Here is a 10,099-nt window from a genome sequence, read left to right on the forward strand (position 1 = left end):
GGGGGCGGGGAGCTCCTCCCCCCCCCGAGAAGGGGAGCCCGGACGGGGCGGCCCCGACCCGCCCCATCCTCGGCCTCGGGGAAACGAAACCGCCGGCGGCCGATCACCTCCCCCCCCCCCGCCCGCCGCAGCCCCCACGCCGACGGGATGGAGCGGTCGCGGCCGCTGGGGCCGGCGCTGCCGCCTTACGAGCCGCTGGCGGAGGGGCTGGACATGGAGGGGCTGCCGCGGAGCACCGTCGTGTCGGTGGAGTCGCCGCCGCCGCCCCCCCCCCGCGACCACCTGGCCTGGTCCCTCTGCACGACGCTCTACGCCAACGTCTGCTGCCTGGGCTTTATGGCGCTCGTCTTCTCCGTGAAGGTGGGGAGGGGGGTACTGGGGGGGGGGGGGAGCCCCGGCGTCGCCTGCACGGTGGGGTGGGGGGCGGCCCCGGGGACCCCACTGAGCCCCCGGCCCCAGGGAGACTCATGGAGCCCACAGAGCCCCCCGCAAGGAGCCCCCGGAGCCCCCAAGCCCAGGGAGACCCGTGGACCCCCCAGAGCCCCCAAACCCAGGGAGACCCGTGGACCCCCCAGAGCCCCCAGGCCCAGGGAGACCCGTGGACCCCCCTGAGCCCCCAAGCCCAGGGAGACCCGTGGACCCCCCAGAGCCCCCAGGCCCAGGGAGACCCGTGGACCCCCCAGAGCCCCCAAGCCCAGGGAGACCCGTGGACCCCCCAGAGCCCCCAGGCCCAGGGGGATCCGTGGACCCCACAGAGCCCCAAAGCCGAGGGTGCCCAATGGACCCCACAAAGCCCCCACTCCGTGGACCCCTGGCCCCACAGAGCCCTGGCTGGAAGCTCCGGAGGAGGCAGGGGTTTGGGGCAGTTGGCACCCCAGAGTACCCCGGTGTTTCACGGCGAGCTCAGCCTGGCATGGCAGCTCAGGCTTGCGCAGCCCCTCCAGCACCTCTCCCACCCGGCTGCAGCCTGGAGCGCCCCGGGGTGTCCCCCTCCGCTGGCTCCCCCCAACCCCATTGACTCTCCCCTCTGCCTCCCCACAGTCTAGGGACCGCAAAGTCCTCGGCGACTACAGCGGGGCGCTCAGTTACGGCTCCACCGCCAAGTACCTGAATATCACCGCCCTGTTGCTCAACATCTTCCTCGTCATCCTCGTCATCGCCCTGATCGCTAGCGGCACCATCGTTGTGGTGAACCTCTTCAACCAGGAGCATCAATCCTTGTTCGGCCCCACTTAGCCCTTCCCTTGCTCCGTGGGCAGAGCATCCCCCCTTACGTCTGCTAGGAGCCCCAGTCACCCCTCAGAGCTGGGGGTTGTCATCCATGCGGCCTCCCAGACCCTGCTGGGGTCCTGTCCCCCTTTCCTTGCTGCTCAAAGCCCCTGCGGAGCCCTCTTTGATGGCTGCCCTCATTGGCCTCCCTGGAGACACCTCTTTTCTGGCAGCAGCTGAGCACCCAGGAACTGGCTGTAGCAAAGGAAAAGAGTGTGCTTTTCTGCTTGCTGTTACGCTCTGATTTTGTATCCCCAAGTGCCTCTAAGAATAATCCGAAGGAGAATTGCCTCATTCGGAGAAAACCTGGTTCAAATAAAGGTTTCTTTCACTTTTGCCCCGGCTCGGTTTCATTTTGGCAGGGGGTGGTTTGGGGTCCTCCCACCCTAGTTTGGCCAGCCGAGAAATGGCATCCACCCTCAGGACGTGCCTGAAGAGGGAAACTTGTCCCTTGGCATGGAGCATCACACAGATGATGAGCCAGGCTTGGTGAACCTGGGTACCCATGGGGAAGAGGCATCCACACAGGATGCAAAGCGCTTGTAAGGCTCACCCCAAGGATGCGAGCAGCACCTCGTCTTTGCTGGGGTGTCACCAGGAGCACCCCCATCCTCACTGACCCTCAGGAGGGTGGTGAGCAAGCAGAGCTGAGAGCAAAGTTGTTCGGGGGGTGGGGGGCTCTGTGCAAAGGGCTCAAGCAAGAAGAGCTCGAACATGACTCCATGCAGCCATGCGTGGGGCAGTGAGGCCAGCAGAGGCTTCCAGAAGGAAGGGGAAGCTGTGGGTGGTGTGGCTCCATCCCAAATCGCCTTGCTGCAGGACAGAGCCATACAACTCAGCCCTGAGACATGGGGTGGCGCTGGGAACCGCCGGGTGGCAGAGACACCAGCTAGGCAAGGCTGCTTTTGGGGTGAAGTGAGAAGGTGAACCCCCACACACCCCCCAAAGCTTTTTCAGCATTGTGCTGGTTTTGGCTGGGATAGGGTTAATCTTCTTCATAGTAGCTGGTACGGGGCTATGTTTTGGATTTATGCTGGAAACTTGATAATTCAGGGACGTTCTTGATACTGCTGAGCAGTGCTTATACAGAGTCAAGGCCTTTTCTGCCCCTCACCCGACCCCACCAGCGAGCAGGATGGGGGTGCACAAGGAGCTGGGAGGGGACCCAGCTGGCACAGCTGACCCCAACTGACCCAAGGGATATTCCAGACCACAGGATGTCATGCTCAGCATATAAAGCTGGGGGAAGAAGAAGGAAGGGGGCGGGGGGGATGTTCGGAGTGATGGCGTTTGTCTTCCCAAGTCACCGTTACGCATGATGGAGCCCTGCTTTCCTGGAGATGGCAGAACGCCTGCCTGCCCATGGGAAGTGATAAATTACTTCCTTGTTTTGCTTTGCCTGCGTGTGCAGCTTTTGCTTTACCTATTAAACTGTCTTTATCTCAGCCCATGAGTTTTCTCACTTTTACCCTTCCAACTCTCTTCCCCCCATCCCACCGGGGGAAGTGGGCAAGGGGCTGCATGGTGCTTAGTTGCTGGCTGGGGTTAAGCCACAACAGTCTTTTTTGGCACCCAACACAGGGCTCGAAGGGTTGAAGATAACAACATCTTTGATTGGAATGTGCTAGATCAAATTTATACCTGTTATTGCTGTTTAGCTATTAATCGAGAGGCTCCTGTGCTTGCCATGGGGCTTGTTTGCCTCACTGTGTGTTAGAGTCTAGTGCTCGTTAGTGGCTGCTTTTTGCTTTTGCTGCTTGCTGTACTGCTTATCTTCTGACTGCCATGCCTGGGAACATTCTGATAACAGCAATGGCGATGTGCCTGGGCTGGCAGATGGCCATGGCATCACTCCTGTTTCTGTGGTGCTGTACTGGACAGGCTGGAACTCCAGTATGAACTCGAGTAGAATGGACTGCGACCTGCAGATGAATTCACGTGGGAGCAGGACACCCCGAAGCATCTGTGGCCGTGGATAACCCCATGCCAGAGCTGGTACATCTCAAAGCATCTGTGGTGGTGGTTATGTCTGTGCCACAGCAGGTACACCTCTGAAGGGATTGTGGCCCAAGGAAAAGTCCAGGCTGGAGAAGGTACACCTCGAAGCATCTGTGGCTGTGGATAAGTCCAGGCTGCAGCAGGTACACCTCGAAGGATCTGTGGCTGTGGATAAGTCTCTGCTGCAGCAGGTACACTCCTGAAGAGACTGTGGCTCATAGACAAGGCTCCACTCGGAGCAGATACACCCCTAAGGGACTGCAGTCTGCAGGTAAGTCCAAGCTGGAGCATGGACAAGGGGAGGAGTTCATTGCAATGTTAAACCCTACGGTCTGCTTTACATACTAAACTGTCTTTATCTTAACCCATGAGTTTTCTCACTTTTATACTTCCGAGTCTCTCCCCCATCCCACAGTGGGGCAGTGAGTGAGGAGCTGCATGGGGCTTAGTTACCAGCTAGGGTCAAACCATGACAAGCATCAAGCCTTCACGCCAGCCATCCCTGCCGCCTCAACGTAAGGGCTGGCTGGGAAGCGGACAGTGATCCTCATGCCTCCAGGGCTGCTGGCATGTGGCACTCGGCTGCCTGGCTTTGGCGGTGTCCGAAGTGACCTAGGCAAGGCCCTGCAAAAACTCCTGGCTGAAGCCCATCTGGCAGAGCTTCAAGTATGTGGTTGGCCTGGCTTCCCCTTTTCCCAGCTTGCTGGAAGCCTTCGCACTCCTCGCCCTCGGCAGGCTCAGGTCCTCGGGGCTGGGGCCTCACAAGGATGGGAAAAAAGAGCTTTTTTTTTTTTTTTTCTCTCTCCCCAAGAACATCAGGCTCCCGCCAAGAAGCCACGCTCATGAGTAAGATGTCAGAAATGCTGCCCACAAAACAAAACGGTTATTTGTTGCAGGCTCCCTGGCACCGACCTTCTGGTGAATCATTTATTCCTCTGCTTCTTCCCGTAAGAGCAAACAAGCACATGCTCCCAGATGCAAACGGGGCTGCTCACTGCCCACCCGGCTCACAGGCCACCGACATGCTCACCAGCAGGATACTGGTTCAAACGTCCCCATCCAGCTGTGGGAGGGGTGAGAAGTTTTTTAAAAGAGCAGCAAACCCCTGCTCGAAAACATCGCCCTGACTTTTCAGGCTCTTGGCTGCTTCATTACAGTGCTGGCAGCAGCCACATCCCATTGTCCAAGGGGTTGGCGGCATGCCGGTGGGCTGTGCTGGATCGCACCAGCTCCTGTACCCGCCTTCCTCATCCTGCTTTCTTCCTGACCCTGGCAGAAGCGGGATCCAGCCTTGTTCTGCCCAAATCCCTTGCTGTACATCGCTGCCCCAGGGGGTTTGGATGCCCGTCTGGGCTTGCACGGGGGTGTGGGCTCACTGCATGCTCTTCCCCCTCCTCAATCAGCCAACACATGCAAAAAATCCTGGGGCGCGTCTTCCTAGGGATGTTCTGCAGCCCAAAACCCACCAGGGCAGTCCTAGTCAGATATCCCTGTTGGGAGGAGGACGGAGTCGGACAGGAAGAAGCAGCCCCTCACCCTCTGCACCCCCCCAAAACCCTCCTCTGCCTCCCCAAAGGGCAATTTGGGCTTTTCAGCATGGGGATGCCCCTCGGCACAGGGTCCTGGTGAGTGCTGGGAGGGAGCCAGGTGGGACGGCGGGAACAGGGTGGGCTTTGAAAGCAGGGAGAGCAAAGCCCTTTTTCTGGGGTAAATCCACCCGATCGGGGGGCTGCCGTCCCGCAATGGGGAGGGGCAGGACAGCGGTGCTCTGAGAATGTGAACAGCCTGTTCCTGCTCTTACGGCAACGGCTTCAGGCTGTTGGCAAGGAGCCACAGAGCCCTTGAGCTCCCAGCCACACTGCCAGAAGCGAGTGCTGAGCAAGCGGTGGGACCCGTGCCGGCCCTGGATGGGCCGTGTAACCCAGCGAGCTGCTCTCAACCCAGCTGAACGAGCCTCCTGCAAACCTCACGGTCCTGCATTTGCCTTGCAGACCCTTCCCTCCAGGCATGCAAAAGCCACCCTCCACCCTGGCGTTTCGCTTTCCTGCACCTTCCCCCCAGCACTTGCCCCAAAAGCCATCACCCACCACATCACCTTAACTCTGCCCGGCCCCGCTCAGGAGCAGCCCTGGGAACTGAAGCACCTCCCCAAGGGCTGGGGGTGCGGGTGGGAGCGGGGCCAGGCAGAGGCACCCGGCCAGCAGCAGTAATGAGGATTGAACTTTGTCTCTTGGCTTTCTAGTGTCTCGTTTGTTCAGGTGCAAGGGCAAATAAATGAAATAGCTGGAAATGCAGGTGGGGAGGTAGGGATTTCGGTGTGAGGTTGGCAGCAAGCACGGGTGGGTGAGACATCAGCTGTAATCCCCCTTGTGGCAGGGGTTTGTGGGAAACGGGATCCCTAAACGGACATTCAGAAATGAGGGACAAGGAACAAACCAGCTGTGCTTGGTCCTGGTGGCTGCCAGTTGCCCCTGGCCAGCATCCCAAAGCCACAGGTCCCTTCGCCTCCAGACAAGCTGCAGAAGCAGATAATGCCCCATGGAGGGACCCCAGCAGCCCAAAATGGGGAACCTCCACTGGGCTCCTGCCAGCAGCTTTTTCAGCAGCACATACATCACGTGTTGGGACTGGGGTGCAAACACCCACCCAGAAAACCCCACCGAGCCCAAGCCCTCCTCCCTCCATCCCCTTGCCCATCTCCACCAGCCTCTCCGCTTCTCACAGCAATTCCTTAATTATCACCACAACCTAATAAACCTCATTACCAAGGTAATGTGTCACCATTAGCACTTCCTTGTGCCACCAAGGAAGTAGCTGAGAAGGAAAAAAAAATAATAAAATAAATCTCTATTTTCGTGTGGGCTTGGGACAAGTGACGTCAGGGGCTGGGACTTTCAGATCTGCACCCAAATTACGGGGACGGCCAGAAAACCTGAATGGCTACAAGCGCAGGTGACGAATGCCTTTGCCCTCCTCCTAGTGCAAACCCTCTGCTCTTTCTGAGTGGGATAAAACCCATTTCTCAGAAAAATATGAGGGCTGAGTTTCCCTTTATCAGCCTCTCACTCGGCTTCCAGGAGCCAGCCACCAAGCAGGAAGGATGCTGATGTTTCCAAAACCCACATAGTTTGTAGCTCTGTGCCTTGGTGTTTTTTTGATTCAGACAGTTTTTATGTTCCTGCTGCTTTCTTGAAGCTTTCTTCTTTCTTTTTTCCACCCCTCAACCTTCTTTTGGAAGCCACAAGACTTCATCACGGCTGCAAGACCTCGTCACAGATGCCCAAACCAAAGAGAGGAAAAACCCCTTGAAACCCAACATGCAAACCCAGCAGTTGGGGGACCCCCGCCGCTGCTGCTGGTTTTAGTTTCCGCGGATGGGGATCGAGCCCTCGGTGGTGGTTTGCAGCTGGGGAAGGGGCTTTGGGGGGCTGGTGGGTGCCCCCCACCAGTGGCACGTCCCTGCTGCAACTGAGTAACCCCAGCGGCACGCCTCTGCCCTAACCTGCCCAGGGCAGGAATCGCTTATCAGCCCAAGAGGGCAAAAAGCAAAGAAGCCCAGGTGAGGCACCCGCCCCGTGGCATCGCCCGACCTGGGGGCATCCCCCTCTGCCTGCCCCGCAGACCGTGCCCGGGGCTGCGGCTCTCTCCCCCAACCTGGCCTTAAGCCCCTACCCCACCCAGGGAGCCCACCCCACCCTGCAGCCCATCCCCCGAGAGAGCCGGTGTGCCCATCCCGGTGCCCTGCGTGGTGTCATGCAGGGTGGCCCCACCCTGGCAAACCCTTCCTCTTACCTACAACTAGCCCAGGCACCTGTGCACCTGCTCCTCAGTAGTGCCAAGCTGCCATGGAGAACTTCCCCCAGTCCGTCGGCATCAACATGCAGCCCTACAGCAGGAACGGGGCAGGCTCCCCAGCCACCGCCTTCGGCCCCACCATCACCTCTTTTGTTCAGCCGGAGCCTGTTCCCAGCCCCCCGGACTTTGTGCTCTGGTCCTTCTTCAACACTCTGTATGGCAACTTCTTCTGCCTGGGCTTCGTCGCACTCATCTTCTCCATTAAGGTGAGGTGAAAGTCACCCCCGTCCCACCACTCCTGTGCCTGGCTCGGGGGTTCCCGCCTGCTGCCTGCCCCCATACCAGAGCTCCCTAATCCCATCTCTTCCTGGCTCATCTTGTCCCACCCCACCAAATCCCATCCTGTCCCGTCTTGTCCCACCCCATCTCACCCCGTCCCATCTTGTCCCAAACCGCCCCATCCCTACCTCTGTCCCCATCTTCCCCCTCCCACTCCCTCCTGCCGCATCCAGCCCCACCACGCCGCTCTGCACCCAACGTCCCCAGCAAAGTCACCGTTCCAGGGCCACCCATCCTCCTTTGGTGCTTTGGGAAAGGGGGACCCGGGCAGCGCGGCGGATGCGGCTCTCCTCCCGCGGGCTCGAGCGAGCCCCGAACCATCTCCTGCCAGTGGGGTAAGGTGGGCAGCCAGCTCCTGGCTCCCTCCCACGGTGCTCCTGAAATCATGGCAAGGCTTCGCCCCTACCTAAGATAAGAAACAGCTGCTCCCTTTTCCTTTATTACCTTGAAAGTGAATAATTTTTAGTGGGTGCCTTGATAACCCCTCCGCCCTGCTCATCTGATTCCCACCTGCCTCACTCGTGGCGGGGAGACGTGTGGCTCCTGTGGGACCTTTCTCCCCACTCCCACTGGACAAGGGGGTGTCCTCAGGCACCCTCCTGGTGCACCCCGACTGAGACAACCCTCTTCAGCATGAACCCGTGGGGTGAGCTCACAAAAAATAAAGCTCCTTCCCCACCCTTCTCCTTGGAAATGTCATAATTCTGGGTTTGGGGAGGCGTTATTCCCACCAGGCATCCCCACCTCGGGGGGCCGGGGCTGCCCCGAAACTCAGACGAGCGGGGAGGCAGGGCTGAGCCAGGAGGAAAGGGGCTCGGCAAGGGGGTGCCATGTCTGTGCTGTTAGTTAAATAGCAGCACACGCACCCTCCCCAGGCTTCTGGGGTGCTCAGAGACGCCCCGCACCCCTCCCGGCTCGCCTTATCTGCCGTCCCAGTCCCAGCCGGAGATGGCCACCGCCAGGCTCTGCAGTCGCTGCCGGGGACCCCGGGGCTCAGCGGGGGAGCTGGGGGGGGGGGTCCCACCTTTCCTTGCAGCCGCCTGCCCCTCGTCTCAGCACCCTGAAACCATCCGCCCAGCCCACTCCCGCCCCTGACCCACCTCGGTGCCGTCTCCGCACCCTTCGCTGCCAAGGGAGAGGCCCTCCAAGGGGGGAAATTTCGCTTTGGAGTCCCCAGAGTCCCCCCCGAGCCCCCAAGGGCCCCCCGAAGTCCCCAGAGCCCCCCTCCCCCCGGCTCCCCACAGCTGCCCCACACCCGCCGGGTGGAGGTAGAGAGACACGGGCGACCGTGCCCTGGGGCGACCGTGCCCTGGGTGGCAGTGCCACCCACCCAGGAGGGGGGCTGAGCCCACCCCCCCACCCCCCACGCGGGTGGCCCCGGGCCGGGGGCTGTCCGGCCGCTCTGCCCGCCCCGGGGGGGGGCCGGGGCCGGCGCGATGGGGCGGTGCGGGGCCGGGTTTCGTTTCCCCAGCGTTCCCTCCCCTCGGCTGCTGGCTCGTCCCGGCCATGAAGCCCCGGCAGGCGGAGGTGTCCATCCCGCTGCAGCCCCCCGGGCGGGGGGCGACCCCCGCCGCCGGCCCCGATGGGCAGCCCCGGGACTACGTGGTCTGGTCCCTCGTCAACGTCCTGCTGGGCTACGGGCTCACTTACCTGGGCTGCCTCTGCTTTCCCGCGCTCGTTTTCTCCATCAAGGTGAGGGGGGGGGGGGGGGGGCGGCCCGGGGACCCCCACCCGCCATCCCCGCACCAGCCCGGCTCGGTCCCCTCGAACCGGCCAAGCCGTCCCGGGACCCCCGGACAGCTCCTCCTGCCACCCCCAGAGCCAACCCGGCCCGGGACAGCCGACACATCCCGACCCCCGCCCTGACCCGGGACCCCCCCGGCCCAGACCCCTCCGACGCCCCGATCCGCCCCCCCCCTCCCCGGACCCTTCCCCGGCCAGTGACCCCCACACCCAACCCGACACGGACCCCTCTCCTGTCCCAGCACCCCCAGCTCCGGTCTCCTGTCCCAGGCGCCCCTGATGCCACCCTGCCCTGAGACACCCCCCCCCCCCCCCCCCCCCCCCCCCGATTCAGTGTCGTCTCCGCCGCCCCGAGCCTGCCCATGCGTCCGTGAGGTCCCAGCACCACGTTGCAGCCAACCCCAGTCTGGCCCCCCAGCCAGGTCCCCCCCTAACGAGCCCTCCATTTGCCCCCACAGGCCCGTGACTGCAAAGTACTGGGGGACCTGGAGGGTGCCCGCCAGCATGGCAACCGTGCCAAGGTCTTGAACATCATCTGCTCCCTCCTGCTGGTCCTCAGCGTGGTGGCCGTCATTGTCATCGTCATCATAGCGACCACCCGGTGAATCAACTGCCCGGCCACGGACCTGCTTGCTGCAACCACGTGGAGCGCTTCTCCTCCCCTCCTCTTCCTTCCCCCAAAACGTCCCCACTTGAGGCACATGGCGAAAGGGAGAGAAGCCCCGGCCCCTTGCTGCCCCGCACCCCTGGGCATCTCAGCGCAGCCGCCGTGAGGAAGGGGAGGGGTGGGCCAGGTTGGGACACAGGGGACAGCCCCCCTTTTTTCTCTACTTGTGAGCTTCAGCAAGGAGCTGTTGGGGTTCCTGGGATCTGTGACACGCATGTACATCACTTGCTACAAATAAAGCTCGCCTGCCAAACCCACTTGCCTGTTGCCTTATTATCCAGTGGGGAA

The 10,099-nt window shown here is 61.4% G+C and overlaps 2 protein-coding genes across 3 annotated transcripts; both read left to right on the plus strand.

Moving 5' to 3' along the window:
- Nucleotides 1–88: 88 nt before the first annotated feature.
- Nucleotides 89–1,605, plus strand: LOC126047547 (dispanin subfamily A member 2b-like). Its single transcript, XM_049821376.1, has 2 exons — nt 89–360; nt 1,042–1,605. The coding sequence occupies exons 1-2, from the start codon at nt 148–150 to the stop codon at nt 1,234–1,236; spliced, it is 408 nt and encodes a 135-aa protein (XP_049677333.1). The 5' UTR covers nt 89–147; the 3' UTR covers nt 1,237–1,605.
- A 5,390-nt stretch (nt 1,606–6,995) lies between these two features.
- Nucleotides 6,996–10,068, plus strand: LOC126047549 (interferon-induced transmembrane protein 1-like). Of its 2 annotated transcripts, none has more exons than XM_049821378.1 (2): nt 6,996–7,328; nt 9,603–10,068. In XM_049821378.1, exons 1-2 carry the CDS (start codon nt 7,113–7,115, stop codon nt 9,747–9,749), a joined length of 363 nt encoding a protein of 120 aa, XP_049677335.1. In that variant the 5' UTR covers nt 6,996–7,112; the 3' UTR covers nt 9,750–10,068. The 2 variants fall into 2 exon arrangements, with proteins under 2 accessions (XP_049677335.1, XP_049677336.1); XM_049821379.1 differs by lacking the exon at nt 6,996–7,328 and adding an exon at nt 8,853–9,093.
- Nucleotides 10,069–10,099: the final 31 nt, after the last annotated feature.

Source organism: Accipiter gentilis, chromosome 17 (assembly GCF_929443795.1).
Source record: "Accipiter gentilis chromosome 17, bAccGen1.1, whole genome shotgun sequence".
NCBI classification, from domain to species: Eukaryota; Metazoa; Chordata; class Aves; order Accipitriformes; family Accipitridae; genus Astur; species Astur gentilis.